At 34.2% G+C, this 18,369-nt stretch overlaps 1 protein-coding gene across 3 annotated transcripts in view; it reads right to left on the bottom strand.

Moving 5' to 3' along the window:
- Nucleotides 1–18,369, bottom strand: part of TBC1D19 (TBC1 domain family member 19) — a 136,352-nt gene that overhangs the window by 59,458 nt on the left and 58,525 nt on the right. For all 3 annotated transcript variants that reach the window (XM_065907425.1, XM_065907427.1, XM_065907428.1), the window contains 4 exons: nucleotides 16,922–16,994; nucleotides 13,190–13,228; nucleotides 11,258–11,370; nucleotides 2,795–2,869 (listed from right to left, as the gene is read on the bottom strand). In XM_065907425.1, coding sequence (XP_065763497.1) covers nucleotides 2,795–2,869; nucleotides 11,258–11,370; nucleotides 13,190–13,228; nucleotides 16,922–16,994 — 300 coding nt within the window. The remainder of the gene's footprint in view (nucleotides 1–2,794; nucleotides 2,870–11,257; nucleotides 11,371–13,189; nucleotides 13,229–16,921; nucleotides 16,995–18,369) is intronic.

Below are 18,369 nucleotides of genomic sequence, written 5' to 3'. Positions count from 1 at the left end.
AAGAAAACATACATGGTAGAAATATTGGAGAATGAGAAATACTGGTTACATGCCCCAAAGAAATATTATAGAAATCTATGCAAATATTATAATTATATAATTATAAATATAAATCTATGCAAATATTATAGAAATCTATGAAAATATTGCCCAACCTACAAAATTCAATTGGGCTATTGATCAAAACAGCAATTAGAGGAGGATAAAATGACTTGTGGATGACCCTAGAGATAGTGAATATGTGCTGAGCCTAGAAAAACTGAAAGACACAGATTAAGAGAAAAGAAAGGAGCCGGTCTAAGTCACAACATGGGCAGAAGTAGAGATCACGCAATCTCAAGGAGGATGATGTTGCCTCTAAGGGGGCTTCATTCCTGGGGATCAATATTTTTTACACAGTACAATGGCTTATGGACCTCCAAAGCTTGTTCTTTCTGACAGAATCTTATTCTTTGGTATTTAATTTTTTATATTAGAGAAAATTTTCTCTTATATGAAGAAAAGGTTGAGAAACAGTGATATGAACTGTCAGATCACAGTAAGTGGTAGAAAATTGTAGATGGTGTGGATTCAGGGCAAGTTTGTGAGAAAAAAAAATACAATCCAGAGAGACTCATTAGATATTTTAGCTTAGGGAGGGTTTGATGATGTTCTATACTTAAGTATTGCCTTGTTTCCTTCATTTCTTTAACTGCTAAAATAATTCTACTTTATTTTCAGTTAAATTAAAAATGAATCTTTGCCAAAGGGAGTTGTAGTGAAACTTCAAATGATTATTTTTTTAATGCTCATTCCCTTAAGGGCTGACTTTAATACTATTTGGAGTTGCTTCAGTAAGATCAGCAGTTTAACTAACGTAAGTAAACACTCATGCTATGGACCGTCAGGACTGATTCTACCAAAACTTACATTCGATTGTTCGGACACAAGCTGTTTACCACTTTCTCACGACTTTTTTGCTTTACTGATTCTAACTGAACTCCATGTGGGCAGCAAAGGACTCTCATGTGAGCACTCTTGGATTTTTGAAATTCTCTTGTGAGTCTTCTCTCCTTTGAACAGAGAGGAGATTAAAAGTCTTAAAGCCCCAAAGATCTCTTAGGCTGTTGCTAAGTCATTTGACCTCAAAGTCGGTAAGCAGTACCTGTGATCCAAATCTATGTAAAAACTTCAAGAGTTTTTCAAGAGTCAAGACTTTTCATCAAAAGACTGCATCCTCTTAACTCTCCTCATCCTCCTCCCTGTAGAGCATAGTGGTTAAAGGTATGGTTGTGAAGTCAGATTACCTAGATTCAAATCTTGGCTTTACTACTTAATATATGAATTTAAACAGATTTCTTTACTCTTTGTTTACCTTAGTTCCCTCATCTGTAAGACAGTAAAGTAATAGTATTAATACTTCCTACTTTGCTATAATACATGTTATCAATATGTGGCTGTGAGTAAAGAAATGATGTCAGTATAACATGAGAATGGTACTGGTTCAAATCCAATTTTCCTTTAAAAAGAGAAGTCAGAACAGCAGAAGTAGAATTACATCCTTCAGCAGGAAAAGGCAAAGCCTTCTGCAGGCATGAGCCCTTTGCCTGTTTCCAAGAGAATGGAAATTTCAAGAGAACGGAAAATGAATGATTGCACGGGGTCCCTGTCTCCAGAGAGGTGCACCCCCAGCCCTGCACACCTCTTCACTGCCGCACTTCCTCCTGTACCCCCCTGGACAGCAGCCCCAGTGGCTCTGCACAACTGAATTATCTTAGCGCTTACCCTTTGTTATTTTTGTCCATTTTTAATAATTCCAGCAGAAGCAGCCTGCCTGAGCTGTCTAGTTCATCTCCCAAAGATTGTTTCTGTTAGCACTTTGGCTATAAAGTTGCAAAAGCTACCCCAACCCTATTTTTCCTATAAGCTCTACTATTTTTAATGCATGATCTTGTAGAATGCAACTTTTTTTTCAGAAAAAAAAAAAGAATTATCATTTATAGCCCAAATGCCAGTATCTACTCCCCTGGGGTAGCTGTCAGGATCAGATGCCAATCTATGTAAAGAGTCTGGACCATTGTATGGCACGCAGTAAGCAAGCATTAAACACTAGCAGTCACTGTTGCTATTAACTTCTGTTATGTTCTGCCCAGACAAATCTTTGATTCTTCTTTCCCCTGTTTCTGAGATCTGGAAAAATATGCCCTTTCTCTTCTATCTTACAAGTTCTAAATCTATAATCTAAGTCTTTTAAACAACCCAATTATGAATCCAGAATCAGTCAAACCCTACGCCATGCTTTCAGCATCTGCATCTCAACTCTCAATGACAGACGCCTAAAGGCAAAAATGCAATGAATCCCTATCATAAAGCTTGAGATGTGTTTAACTCTATGTCTAGAAAGCAAAAGAAATTAAAAATAAGCTGTGACTTCAATATAATAAAATAAGCAGGCTCTAAAGAACTGTGGGATAAATAAGATGAAGAAATCCATAATCTGATTTTTTCTTTTAGTAGATTTTCTGTAGAGTTTGAGTGGAAAATTGGAATTTATAAGGACAAGAAACATCATTCACTTAATCAATAAATGGGAGGGTCAAGAAAGGATTGTGAAGACAGCTGCAAAGTGAAAGATAACATTGAATAGAAACTGCAGATTTTGAAGGTCAACCTTATCGTCCTAAGTATAATGATCCCTTAAAATTATTTTTTAAGGTTAATATGTATCATCATAGATAGTGCAGTACCTACATGAAGAAGACTCTTGATAATTGCTTAATGTTAACAAAATGGAAAAACTTACAGCTTTACTTACTTTATAAATTAGACTGTCCACCAAAAGGTCATGTTGTATCACATTTGTCTTAAGCTGCTCATAATATAAAATATCCTAGATTTAAAAGAAAAATAAAAACATTAAAAGTCAATCATTTATAAAGTCAGCCTCAAACTTTAATAAATAATGATCATTAATAGTATTATATACACTAAGATAATAAGGGCTTTATTTTATTCATTACTAGAGTCTCCATGCCGGGCTAATAGCTGATGATTAATAAACAGACTTAATCCCATCCCTTAAGATAAAATCTGGTACCTGGTAGGTATTTAATCAATATTTGCTAAATTGATTTAACTGTAATTTAACTTTAATAGCAAATGTAGCATTTATTAAGTAATTATTAGGAACTGTTTTACCCAATATACATGTTAATCTATTTAATCTCACATCAACAAAATAAACCTGTTCAATGATTATTATTTCCATTTCCATTTGAAGAATTGAGGCCCAGAGAAAGAAGTAACTTTCTGTTCAAGGCCACAAAGGTAATAAGATTTGATTCCAGGAAACCCCCAGAACCTATATAAAAACCCAGAGTGACTACTCTATACTGCCTTTTTAATACCTAAATTATTATAAAATAAAAAAATTTAAGCATACTAAATCATCCCTGGTAGTAAAGGCTATCATATAGCATATGAAAAAAAAAATCAGGATTTTTTTGAAAAAAATTTTAATTATTTATTTTTAGTTCAAAATATAATGGTTGTACCTATACAGAATGCTATATAGCTAATGTGTAAATGATTTAAACATAGGTCGGAAAAGTATGTTAAATTTTTAAGAGATAATGTCAAACATTCTCATCTCATCTGGCTAATGGACAATGATAAGGGTTCAGGACTTTTAATGACATTGATCAATAGAATCAGTAGTATACTTTTCTTTAAATCTGAGTCAAGGCTTTTAAAAATTAAATAAAAATCAGCTATAGCACCAGGAACTCTGTTCAATATTCTGTAATAATCTAAGTGGGAAAAGAATTTGAAAAAGAATAGATACATATATGTGATGCATAACTGAATTACTTTGTTGTACATCTGAAACTAACACAACATTGTTAATCAACAATACTCCAATATAAAATAAATTTCTTTAATTGTAAAGAATTTAGTAAAATTTTAGCAAAAACAAAATCAGTTAAAAAAATAATATGGTACCATGATATTAGAAAATTGAATTAACTCTAAACAGTGATAAGATTAGGCTGAAAGTGAAGTGACAGTGACAGTCGCTCAGTCGTGTCCCACTCTTTGCAAACCTATGGACTATACAGTCCATGGAACTCTCCAGGCTAGAATACTGGAGTGGGTAGCCTTTCGCTTCTCTGGAGGGATCTTCCCAACCCAGGGATCAAACCCAGGTCTCCCGCATTGCAGGCAGATTCGTTTCCAGCTGAGCCACAAGGGAAGCCATTTAATAGAGAATAATAAATAAGAATGAGAGAGGAAGGAAGGAAGGAGAGAAAACGGGGGAAGGAAAAAGAAGAAAAGACGGAGGAAGAGAAAGGGGGAGGAAGGACGTACGATGTAATCCAGTTAAGGGACAGGCTAATAGTTGGTCAGGTGTTCATAATAAAGATTGAAAAAGGTCAAGATTAACTGGGTAGTAGCTGTGTTAAAGAGAGATGGAAATATCATCTGACTACCTAAGCTGATCCCTGCGTTTCTCTGAATCCCTCCATCCATCTCTAGAGGACTCTAGCCCTGATTTCCACCCCTATCCAAATACTGCTTGGCTCCCTCACCGCAGTCTGTGTGATTCTTTCTGAAGACAGTCCCTCAAACAAATAAGAGTTGTGGGACAGGATCACCTGGGACAAAGAAGAATATCTGATGCATGTAGCGGCCATGGCTGGAAGGTGTCCAAACCTATGTTTCCTGAAATACAATTTCTTTGTCTTAAAAAATGCTTGATACACAGTTTTCTGGTTTGAGTCAAAATGCTCATCACATAAAGATAATCTGGGGACTTGCTGGCTATTTTTAGTCATTTTAATTTTAATTAAAAAGTCTTATTTTGTTCTCATTCATGATGTTTTCTTATCTAAAGAAAAATTATTTTACTATTTTATTTACCTTCTGTTATATTTATTAAATCTACCTCTCTAGCTAGAATAAAAGAACATTTTTAAAGGTAGGAACAGCACCTAACTCAAACACCAATCCTGACAGCTGGCAAAGGGCACAATATTATACTTTAGTGTTTTCTAGTGAACGTAGCAGAAAAGCTGTTTATAGTTCTGTCGCTTTTTAAAAATAAAAAGTTTAAAATTACAAACTGGTATATGACCATTAAAATAGGTGAAACAATCTAGAGCTGAATAAAGAAAATTGATACTCTTTTTTTCTTCCCTCCTACCATGCTGAAGAAGCTAATGTCATTTATATTTGTATTAATAACATTATCTGTAACTTACATCCTTCCATACCTTTCTCCATGCTTATATAAATACGTGATCATACTTCAGGGTTTTAGCTGTTGTTTGTTAACATAAAATGGAATCATACTATACCTATTTTTCAGTTTCTAGTGGTGTGTCACGGTCATCTATGTCTTTTAAATAACTATCAACACACAAACTTTAATATTTTTATAACTGTACTACAGCTATGTCACGGTTTATTTAACCATTCCCCTATCGATGACTACTCAGGTTGTTTCTAGCTGTTTGCTACTACAAGTACTACAATAAATATCCTCATGCACATATGCCTTTACTGAGAGACTTTCACCATTTTAACTTTTCCATGGGTAAAAATAATGGTTATCTTATTGTTGTATTAATTTAGACTTTCTCAAATACTAATAAAGTTGACTTTCTTTCATATGCTTATTGGCCATTTGAACTTTCACTTCCATGGTTTGCATATTTTTCTGTTAGATTACATTTATTTCATTAATTTGTCAGATCTTTTATCTATACTGAGGATTAACATTTGTCATTTGTGTTACAAATACTTTTTCTTCAAATTAATATGTGTTGTTTTTGTTTATGGTATACATTGACAAATTTTTCAAAATTCTTTATGGATTTAGGTTTTCTTGCTTGTCTTAGGCAAGGCTCTCCTTCACCACATATTTATGTAAATATTTTCCTAATTTTTTCTAAAATTGATATTTTAAATTTACATGTTTATAACCTACCTGGAATTTATTTTTATATTCTGCAAGCCAAAGGTCTGATTGTTTTCTTTCAGAAGGGTGGTCATCAGCATCATTTATAAAATAAAGCACGCATTTCCAATTGAAATAAAACTTCAACATTTCTCTATCAGAAATAGATTCAGTAGGCAGAAACTCAGTAAGGTCAAAGTTGAACTCAACAACACCACCAATAAACCGGATACGATGGATACCTATATGCTACTTCATCCAACAACAGCAAAACACACATGATTCTCAAGCTTACATCGAACATTCACCAAGACAGACCACATTCTGGGTCATAAAACATAGCTTTAACAAATTTAAAAGAATAGAAATCCTAACACATCTGCTCTCAGATCCACAGTGGAATTAAACTAGAAACGAGTAACAGGAAATTAATTGGAAAATACCCAAATACATGGAGATTAAACAACATACACATGGGTCAAAGAAGAAATTTCAAGAAAAATTGTAAAGTATTTTGAACTAAATGAAAAGTTAACATCAAAATTTGGGGAATGCAGTAAAAGCAATGCTTAGATGGAATTTATAGAATTAAATGCAGGCATATATTAGAAAACAAGAAAGACCTAAAATAAATAAACTAAGTTTCTACCTTAGGAAATTAGGAAAAGAAGAGCAAATTAAATTGAAAGTAAGCAGAGGAAGAGAAACAATAAGAATAGAGCATAAATAAATAAAATTGAAAATAGGAATCAATAGAGAAATATCATTGGAACCAAAAGTGGGTTCATTGAAAAGATGAAGAACACTGATGAGCCTTTAGCTAGGCTAATTAAGAAAAAAAGAGAAAGGACACAAATTACCCAAATCAGAAGTGAAAGATCCTTTGAACATTAAAAGGATAATAGAGGAATACTAGGAATACTTCCCTGCCCACAGATTTGATAACCTAGATGAAATGGATCAATTACTTGAATAAGATTTTGCTGAAAATTTGCTGAAATTCACACAAGAAGAAACAATGTGTATAGGCCTAGATTTATTAAAGTAATTCATTTAATAATTAATAACCTTCCAAAATAGACAGTACAAAGCCCAGAGTGGTTCACTGGTGAATTCTACCAAACATTTAAGGGAGAGATTCTGCCAGTCTTCTACAATCTCCTTCACAGGACAGAAGCAGAGGGAAAACCTTTTAAATTCATTCTATTACCCTAAAAGCAGACAAAGACATTATAAGAAAACAATTTATAAAATAAAACAATCACCAATAATAGAATATTTAAAGAGTACTTTGTATAAGCTCTGGCAAATAGACATTTAAGAGCAATAAATTATGATTACAAAAGCAATCTTTGAAAAGCAAAGTAGCCCAAATTTTTAGCATCAGAGAATAATTTTAATATATGTATCTATTTGGTATTTTATTTAGACTATCCATTTAACTAAAGAGAAGAAGAAATATATACTTAAAAAATCAAAGAACTCACAGAGAGTCCTAAAATTTTATACTTAGTTGTTCAGTAAGCATTTAGATGAGCCTATCATTTTTAGACACTTGTACGAGATACTGACATTAAGATGATGAAGAAGAAAACAATTCCTGTCCCCAGGTACTCAATCTAGAAAGAACATGAACTTGTTAGTTGCTCAGTTGTGTCTGACTCTTTGTGATTCCATCGACTGTAGCCTGCCAGGCTTCTCTGGTCATGGAAGTCTCCAGGCAAAAACACTGGAGTGGGTTGCCATTTCCTTCTCCAGGGGATCTTCCTGACCGAAGGACTGAACTTGGGTCTCCCGCATTGCAGGAAGATTCTTTACCATCTGAGCCACCAAGGAAGCCCCAGTCTAGAAAGGGAGGCAGACAAATAAAGTAAGAAGTATGGTATATGTTTCTTTGACTTTAGGTCGTTGCTCCACAGGAGGAAAAAGAAGGAAGTATCTAACAGTAGCAGTGATGGAGTCAGGAGAAGATAAGGTAGAGGAGAGGTTAGGAAGGTCTCTCAGGAAAGGTGACAGAATAAGCTGCACGTAAAAAAACAGGAGAGTACCCAACAAGAAGAAAGTCTGAGGCTTTTTTTATTCCCAGGGAGAGAGACAATTCAACATTTCTTGGATGGCTATAAAGGCACTGAGGTAAAGATTATGCCTTTTCTTTTAGACATCATGAGTCTGATATACTTTTGGAGCACGTATTAAGAGTTCTGTAGGAAACTGGAAATAATGGTTTTAGACTTAAGACAATGATTGATTGTCTTAAAACAGAGTTGAACCCATTACAGAAAAAAACGATTGGTGAATCAGTCTAAGGAAAACGTGCAGAATGAAAAGAAGATCAAAACTGAATTCTGAAAAACACAAGCACTTGAGGTTTGTACCGGAACCCAAATGCAGACTTGAAAAAAAAAAAAGAAAGAAATAGGGAAATAACTAAAAAAAAAGATGAACTAAATTAAAGACCAAGAATATTTCAAGGACAGAATAGATAATAGTATCAAATGCAGTAAAATGTAAAGACTAAAATGCGTCCACTGTTCTTGATATTTTTAGCTAGGACAGTTATCGTCATTTGGTAGAATGTATACCAGAATAAGGTAGACTGAGTGATTATGGGATTAAGAAAATAGGAGCATTCAGCACAGAATTTTCTTTCACAAGATTTAGATATAAAAGTAGAGGCGGCAAGAACGGGTGCTGACACAATAAAGTTCACAGGTTTCGTGGAAAGAATTTGGATAAGTTCCTTCTGATGACATGTTTTCTCTGGTTAAGGGGAAGTGATATCTTTTGCTAAGATTGTGAAAAGAAGTGTCTGCGGAGAGTGAAGGACAGAAACAGACACTGGGAAGACGAGGTAAGTGTGACCAGAAAGATCTAGGATGGTCAGGCATTGCTGGAGACCTTTAGGTCAGGCTGTGGAGAACCTTGTTGCGAAATCACTGAAGGAAATCGTAAATGTTAATACTCATCTTGACTATTCTATCAGTAAGTAAGAACTTAGAGCAAAGTAAAAGAAAATTTTCTATCTTCTTTTAACCAGCAAGCTGAAATTAAGCAAAAATTTAAATATGAATGTTTGCTAAGTATGGGTATTTTGATCTAGAAATCTATAGAAAATATATAAAGACAATGCTTTTAAGCTTATCACATATTTTCTTAAAAAGAGAAAAAAAATCAGTTAAATAATTCTCTAATAAAAGTATTAAATAAACTAACTGCTAGGAACTCAAAGCGTTAAATACCAAGTCTTTCTAAGGAAGTAAGATTTTTAAAACAGGTTTATGGGTGTGAAATTTGAAATATTCTGTTTATGTATCTCCTTAACTATGATACATTTGCATGTGTAGCTTATTTTAAGTGACTGAAAAGTAACTGAACAAAACCTTCTGATAAAGAGTTCTTCATAAGAAGAAGTATCCTCCCTCTCTCCATCCTCTGATGTACCACCTACAACAATTATTTTGGAGTTGCTACAGTGTATGCAGGTGACACCTTTACAGTGAATATAAAAGTGTAAGGCATAGAAAGTGTTTTATTCAATAAAATCAAGATTGCCTTTCTGATATTAATTTCTATTTACAGATCTGTCATTTTGAGTACAGAAAATCAAGATCATTATTAACTCCAGAACGCAAGTGTAAAAACAGCCGTTGAACAGTGTAACAATCAATCATTATTTGGGATTACTACTTTTATTCTACAATGATACTTCTGGAAAAATTCTAAAACTATTTTTGAAATGGAAGTAGTTCCTCTGCAGAGACAGGACTTGTTAACTTAGCTGATGGTCGATGATATTGGTAGGTGATCTAACTCTGATCTACACAGTTACATCAGAACAAGAATTACTACCTCTTTTACAAGAGCTGATGCACTAAAAAAAGGCCTAAAGTACACTCCAAACTGTTTTGTCAACTGTTACTTTTAAAGTGTCACCTCAAAAGATCAGCAGTATCATTTGGTTTAAAATTTCTCTAAAATAAAGCACAAAGCTTATTCTTTCAAAAAGAAAGCAAGTGATTTTTGTCAGTGCTGTTCACAGAGGGAGATTTAAAACATACATACATACATGCACACACACACACACAAGCATACATACATAATTTGCAAAGGCCAGAGGTATAGCTTTTATAATTCTTATGTTTAGTACTTGATTTTCTTAAAAATAGCATTATTTTAAATTATGATTAATGCATGATTAATATCATATGATTAATTATTAATATTATCATAATATATGTAATTTTAATATGTGTATATGTGTGTATATAGTTATAATATATGTGTATAGAATTATATATTATCAATTATGATTGATTTATAATTATATGCAATATATAATTATTACTGCTACCATTAGTGGTGGCCTGTTACATCAGGGACTGTGTTAATGAAAGACTCACATTTTATTTAATTCTCACAACCACTCTGTGATATAAAAATTATTACCCATAATTAAGCATAGGTAAGTTGAGGTTTGAAGAAATTTATCTCACTCAGCAACTTATTTCAAATAAGTTGGGGGAGCTAGGAGTTGAAACTAAGTTGTATGATTTCAAAGAAAACCCATGTTTTTAACCACTGTCTAGTGAACTATTAGTTTGCTGTAACTATTAGTTTGCTATTTATTACAATATTTAAATCAATGATTTGTAGGCTCAATGGGCTTAAGCAAAAAAAAAAAATTCTCTAAAATATTTCAAAAAGAATGTGTTACATATTTTTTCTTTATTGAATCTATTACCTGTCTGTTGGTGATTTCTCTTCTTTTTCATTTTATTTCCTAAAATAAAATGTTCTTATACTTAGAAAAATAACATTCCAACATAAAATGTCAATTTTTAGAGCTATAAAAATGGTGCATATTTTCAAAGTAACTGTAGGGATAAAGTACTCATTTACATATACGGAGTAGTCTATCTTTATTTCACCCTATTCTGTTTCCCAATTCCACCATACATCCTCAGTGACCTAAACTGGTGGACTCCACTTACTAAAATTTTATGGAGTTGACCAAAAAGGTCATTGGGTTTTTCTATAAGATCTTACAGAAAAACCTGAATGAACTTTCTGGCCAACCCTACATTTATTGTTTATGTAAAGCTTCACACTATCCAGTTAATTATTAATAATAAAAACATCTGTGTTAAATACAGAGTGATTAAATTATACATTAATCTTATCGTAGAACTCTAAACTACAGTGGATTTGAAAATTTAAAAAGGGGATAAATAAAAGACTAAGAAATAATACTTCTGCTTTGAAACATGGGTCTTTGAGGCATAAACATCAGGTCTGGCTCCTCCTCCTCCTCCTCCTCACCTCGGGGTGACTGGAGATATTCAGAATGAGAGCCCACAGCTCAGCTCTCAGGGCCGTAGGACTTCCTTGTCTGACATACTGTTGAGCGGCAGCGCTATCTTGTTCTGTTAGAACTGTTAAAAGCATATTAGAGTCTCATTAGAAAATGTGTAATGTAAGAAAGACATTGAAATCTTCACAGTTGTTTTTAGGAAGCTAACATTTCATCTCTGTATCTTACATAATTAAAACATGTCTTGAAAAAACAAACAAACAAACATGTCTTGGCGATCTTCTTTTACTCTCTGATTTTTGATGGGGTCTGACTTACAGTCCTGTACGTCTTAAGCCTCAGGTTCCTCCACCTCCTGCCTTACCTGAAAGTTTTTTAATGTAAGTACCTTGAATTCCTGTGCTTTAACTATAGTTTCATGGATCTGCAACTAGTGATGCATATATAGAATAAATTTTGGATTTGAAGATCACATCAAGTCATATCTACAGAAACCTTAAATTTCTTAAGCATATTCTACTAAGTCATGAGTGTTCTAGTATTTGGAAGTAGTATGCTATTTGAAGTATTATGATTAAGAATTCTGGAAATGTAGATATCCATTCTATTAGATGACCTTTTAACTATCTGCCAAAATCAACAGAAGGAGTGAAGAAGTGAAGTTGCTCAGTTGTGTCCGACTCTTTGTGACCCCATTGACTGTAGCCTACCAGGCTTCTCTGTCTATGAGACTTTCCAGGCAAGACTACCTGAGTGGGTTGCCATTTCCTTCTCCAGGAAAATCAACAGAAAAGAGGAATTTTTTAAGAACTGAAAACACAAAGGATCCAATAACATTTTAAGGCCCCAAATTATTCAGAAGTGGTCAAGTTTACAAAATTAATATATTATCCTTTTGTTTTAATTTTAATTTTAATGAAAATATTAAATATTAAATCTAGAAATTAAGTCCCTTTCCCAAACAAACAAAACCAAAATATTAAAAAAAAAACAAAAGAAGACTAGACATCTGCTAATATATGTCTAACAGTACTGTTTTCTTATATCCTTAAAAGAAAAAGGAAAAAACCTTACACTAAATGAAAATGAGAAGACCAAAAGAAACAAAGGGAACACATGAAATAAAAAGATGAAACGTATTCTTTAACTTGCAACTGTGTTTAATGAAAATATCAAATCATATAAACACAGTCCTCTAGACTCTGAAAATTGAACTAGGGAGTTTAGACCATGATAATGTAACTGTCAGAAGGTTCATTCTGACACAAAGACATATCTGCACTTCATATTTCAAAGACTAAACAGGATTTATATAAACAAGGAAAAGAATCTTCAAAAGATGGGGAAAATTTATTCTCCAGAATGCTGACAGCTGCTCAGTTATTAAGTCCTACCACTGTGAACAGTCACCAGGAAGCGTGGCAGTCATTACTTTCTCCTGATGCAGGAGCATATTCCTATTAACACTAATGAGAAGGGTGTGGGCACATCAAAGAGAGAACCTGACTGATTCTAAAATGAAATTCTACTGTTGAATGGATTAAGCTAATATCCTTGAGAAATGTGTGGCTGCATTTATCTTTTCCTTTCTAGTGAATCATCTGTGTACTTCTTTATCTGCTGTTTACTGATAAAGCCAAAATGATGCATTTCCCCTCTTTATAAAGATTCCTATTGTTTTATCTACAATGTTAATTATGATTCCTTTTTAGGTCTTTAGCTTTTCAGGGGTTAAATTTCAAATGAGGGCATATGATGCAGACATTTACTTAAAACTGTCTCATTTTCAGAAATTAAAATAAGTTTAATCAATAGCTTCTCTTTTTCTCAAGAGGGAGGAGATATATGTGTACTAAATAGCTGATTCATGTTATTGTTCAGCAGAAACCAACACACTGTAAAGCAATTATCTTCCAATTAAAAATTTTTAAAAAGCTTACCTTTTTGCCCAATACGTACATGCTCATTTTCAAAAAGCTCTAAAAATGATAAAATAACATTTTTAGAAACAAATATAATCAGCCACATTAGAATAATATTATGTATATTTTTCTAGTATTGATGCTTCCAATTATTTTCAAAGCTGGAATAGCTCTACAGGAAGCTATAAGAATATATGTAGAAAAGTCTTTTTTCTAATTTGTTTAAAGTTTATAGAAATTAAAAGAAAATTAAGTATATTTAATCAGAAGAAAAAATTGATTAACTTCCTTTGTTAAGATAGTGTAAAATATCTTCTCATAACACAAGATTCTGTCCATTCATCTTTGATTTTTCCCCTAAAAACAAAACTTATTGACAGCTTCATTTGCAAACTCCTACTTCCACTCTAAACTAGCATGAAAGCATACCTAATGAAAGCGATAATACTATATAGGTAATCCCACTATAAAAATGCCATTTTAAAAGGTTATATGGGGAAAACAAAAATTTGTTTTTAAAGTACCAATCATAATAGGAAAAAAAAACCCTCCTAAACTTGGTCATATTCGACTCAAGAAACTTCTGTTCATCAAAGACATCACTGAGAGTGAAAAGGTGAGTCACAGAGTGGGAGGATATATTTGCAATATATATCTATCCGGCAAAGGTCTTGTACTTAGAACACAGAAAGGAATCCCAGTAAGTCAGCTTAAAAAAGACAACCATCCAATGCAAATAGGCAGAAGATGTGAACAGGTTCTTTACAAAAGAGGTAATCCAAAGGACCAATAAACATGTGAGAAAATGCTCAACCATGTTAGTCATCAGAGAAATGAAATTAAAACCACTATGAAATACACAACCACCACAATGGCTAAATGCAGAGGAAATGGAGCAAATGAGCTTCTCATACAAAGGTGGTAGGAGTGTAAATCAGTCCAGCCACCTTGGAAAACCATTTGGCGACATCTACTAACACGGAATGTATGCACACCCTACAAGAGTTAGCAGCATTACTCCCACACATGAAACTTAACGTGCGCCTATGTGTACCAGGAGACTTATGCAAGAATAGTCACAGCAGCACTGCTGTGATACAGTCAGCCCTCCAAACCTGTGGGCTCCACGTCTATGGATTCAACCAACCTCAGACTAAAATATTTGAAAAAAATTCCGGAAGATTCCAAAAAACAAATCGTGAATTTGCTGTGTGCCAGGTTCTAAAAAGCAAAACTTGAATTCGTGTAAATGAACTGGTATGCTGGCATACCCATATAGCATAGGGTATATATACCCTCTATGGCATAGCCATATAGCTGTAGTCTCCCACCATGTCATAGATTCATGCTGCTTGCCAAGGTTAGCTATAGGTCAGTAAAAATGAACCAAGCATTTGCAAAATAAAGCAGAAAGAAGCTGAACTATGTGGAAGTATTAGTGCCGCCCCTACAATTGCAAAAATGGTCTCTGGTTTGTGATAAAATGTTTGCAAAGGCATTAAGTGTGTGGCTGGAGGACGCGTCACAGAAGCATATTCGTGTTGGCGGCAAGATGCGGTGTGAAAAGCACTTGGGCCTCTGTGACACCACTGTGAGGGGCTGCAGAGAACCGAGTCTGAGGCTCACAGGGCTGGCTGGCTAGCTCTGCGAAGCGCTGCAGCCACAAGAACTCAGAGATCATGGGAGAATCAACACTAGCTGATGCCCAGACAGCTTCAGCGTTCCCAGACAGCTCAGAAAACTTACAGAAGAGACAGGCTACCTTCCGGAGCAGGTCTTCAGTTGTGATGAAGTGGGTATGTCCTAGAAGGGGATGCCCAATAACACCTATTTCCGTAAGAATGTAAAGCAAGCCCCAGGGTTCAGGACCTGGAAAGATGACCTTATTCTGGTGCTGTGTGGCAATGCAGCAGGTCACGTGATCAAGCCAGGCTCCATCTACTGAGCAAGCAATCCCCAGGCCCGCAAGAACAAAAACAGAAATTGCTGGCCCGTGTTCTGGCAATACGAGAAGGTTTGGGTGAAGGCCATCATGTTCTTGGAGAGGTTCCACCAGTGCTTCATTCCTGAAGTAAAGGCATGAAGGGAAGGGGCTGCCATTTCAAGGTCCTCCTCTTAGCTGAGAATGCTCCTGGTCAACCCCAATCTCTCTGCTTCACCAACGAGAATGTGGAATGCTGCTCCTGTTTCCTAACTCTCTGTCACCGCTGCAGCGGTGCATCCAGGTGATTTTACATCCACCTCACTTGCAGAAGGTTCCCCACTGCCCTGGATGCTAACCCTGCCTGCAGTAGCAGCAGCAGCAGCCACAGTAGCAATTTACGAAAGAGCTTCACAATTGCAGATGCAATTTTGTCCACTGCAGAGGCTGTAGATGCCCTAAAGCCGGATGCACGCTGGAGGCCATTCTGGAATGAAGCAATCAGTGACTCAGGGACTTCCCCAATATTGATGTGGAAATCAAGAATATTTTGAATGTTTCAAGGAAAGTTTAGTAGGGAAGGTTTCTCTGACATAATTAACTGATGACAATGTTGAGGACCACACAGAAGAGCATAGAGAAACCCTTACCAACAAGGAACTTGAAGATATGCTGAAATCCTATAAACACGGATGGTGATGATGATAATGATGTAGAAGATTTAGAGGAGGCAGAGTCGTCAATCTAGACACTTGAAAAATTTGCATCAGTTTTTCAAATATGATTAGAGACAGAGAACATGTGTGTATGTGGAAATGGGGATGGAGGTGGCAGAAGGGGAAAGGACAGAATGAGGAGGCAAGAGATGAGACTTGAATAGTAAAAACAGTGGTTATCTTTGACAGAGGGGATCAAGATTGAAAGGGGGTAGGAAAGGACTTCATTTCATTGATCTGGGTGGTAATTTAATAGGAGTGTCCAATTATAAAAATTGTTGAGCCATTCTCTTAGGACACATGTACTTTCCTATATGCATTATACAGTAACAAAGGTTTTAAAATGATAATAATAGTTACATCTAGAGTTGTTTTATATATAAAACACATGCAATACATAGTATATGCTCAATAACTGTTTATTATTATTATTATTATTAGCAACAATAATAAGTGGCTAACTTCCTTATCTTATAGTGGAAGAAACAAGTCCAGAAATACAAAGTGAATTTTCCAAGTCACACAACTAGCTGGTGACAGAGGAAATGACAAGAACAGTTCCTTGACTCCTATTATGATTAGTACAACAATATAGACCTTCCATATTTTAAGTCAATTTTTACTTCCTGTTTATTATGATTAAATATTAATCCAGTCTTTTATGAAAATACAGGCATTTAGGCACAAGAAGAGAGATATTGGGGAAATGTTCTAGATGAAAACATACCAATTTTAAAACCTATGTTTGTTTATACAAGATAGAATGTCAGTGTTCAGTTAACTTGGTGATATGAAAAATAATAAAGATAGTAACAGCAAATAAAGGGAACTATGAGTGCTGCCAATGAAAAATTTTGCCAACAAAATGACTTATGTATGTCTTATGAGTTTTCAAAATTGTTTTAAAGACCCTCAAATAAAAAGACAATATCTAATTGAATGCTAATAAATATACAAGATTCTATACAATAATTAATAGTAACCAAGGAGAGGCAAAAAGCATGTTAGTTGACAGATATTAAAAAGTTACTAGATTAATTTGGAAATGACAAGATAAACCTTAACCTAACTCTCGTTTTCATTTATTATACGCCATATGGGAGAAATACTAACCAGGAGGCACTTGCGTAGAGTCATCTATACCCAGCTGTCCTGAAGTCAAGCCAAGTTCTACAAAGAATTCTTTCTGAAAAATAACACACAGAATTACCATACATCTCAGACTTTTCTACACGTTATTTAAAAAAATATCTTCACCTAGACATCAACTTAAATGAAAATCACAATGTAAAATAAATCTTTGATTCATTTAAATTTCTAAAAAAGAAAACGATATTATTGAACCTTTACATAGTAATGCTTTAGTCTAAAATTTTCCCATTTTAGATAACAAACTAGTCAGTGAAAGTAAAGAATAATTATTCTTTTGAGTGAAGAACTAATAACATTCAAATCTTTCCTTAAACATACATATACAAATAGCACAGGCAGTGCTGATAAATTTTATTTTCTAAATTCATTATCTAAAATTACCAATATAATTCTGTATCTGTGCCTTGTATGGTACTGTACTTCACTCAGTTCTTAATCAAATAAACACTGCAAATATCCAAAACAACTTAAATTAATTTTTAAGTAAAATTAGACTATCAAGTGCTCTGCTAAAATAAGAATAAATTAGATTTATTCTCCAGACTTCCTCTACTTATCTACTAATGTCTAAGGAAAGTAACCTTGTTTGTCTGTTTTTTTAAATACATAAGAACCTCACAGTATTCACATTATTTTTATTCCCTAAGTAATTAAATATTTCTATTAATACTTGCCTCAGTCTTTTGTTACTATCCTAATTGCTAAAACCAAACTTCCTTCTTCTTTAAAAATGGAATTAGTTTTAATCTTTCATAATTACCTATGATTTTTTTAAATTAGTGATTTGTGTCCCTCATAAAACAGTTATTCAGCATAACACATATATTTTATTTTTGTATAGATTTTAAATAAATGCCATTTTATTTCAATCTTTTAACTAAAACCTTGATTTTTATCTATATCTTAAAAAAGCACTACAACTTATGCTACCAATTTTTGATAACTAAAGCGGTAAAAATGTACTGCTTTGGACTATTTTTTATTCTATATCAGTAGTGTAAGTGTTACTCACTCAGTCGGGTCTGAGCCTACCAGGCTCTTCTGTCCATGGAATTCTCCAGGCAAGAACACTGGAGTGGGTAACCATTCCCTTCTCCAGGGGATCTTCCTGACCCAGGGATTACACCAGGGTCTCCTGCACTGCAGGCAGACTCTTTACTGTCTGAGCCACCACGGAAGCCCTGGGTCCTAATCTCAGATTTTCTTCTTTATTGAACATGCATTACCTTTTCTGCAACCTCTATCAAAGCATGTAATTACATCATATTGAAATTATCTTTGTACTGGTCATTTCCTCACTAGCCTGAAGCTCTTGGAAGACAGTCCTATCTCTTACACATATTTGCACCTCCAGTACTTAGCACAGTGCTTAGTGACATGTGACAGAGGGGAGTTAATAAATGGGGAAC

Source organism: Muntiacus reevesi, chromosome 16 (assembly GCF_963930625.1).
Source record: "Muntiacus reevesi chromosome 16, mMunRee1.1, whole genome shotgun sequence".
NCBI classification, from domain to species: domain Eukaryota; kingdom Metazoa; phylum Chordata; class Mammalia; order Artiodactyla; family Cervidae; genus Muntiacus; species Muntiacus reevesi.
This window is presented reverse-complemented; position numbering and strand designations above follow the sequence as displayed.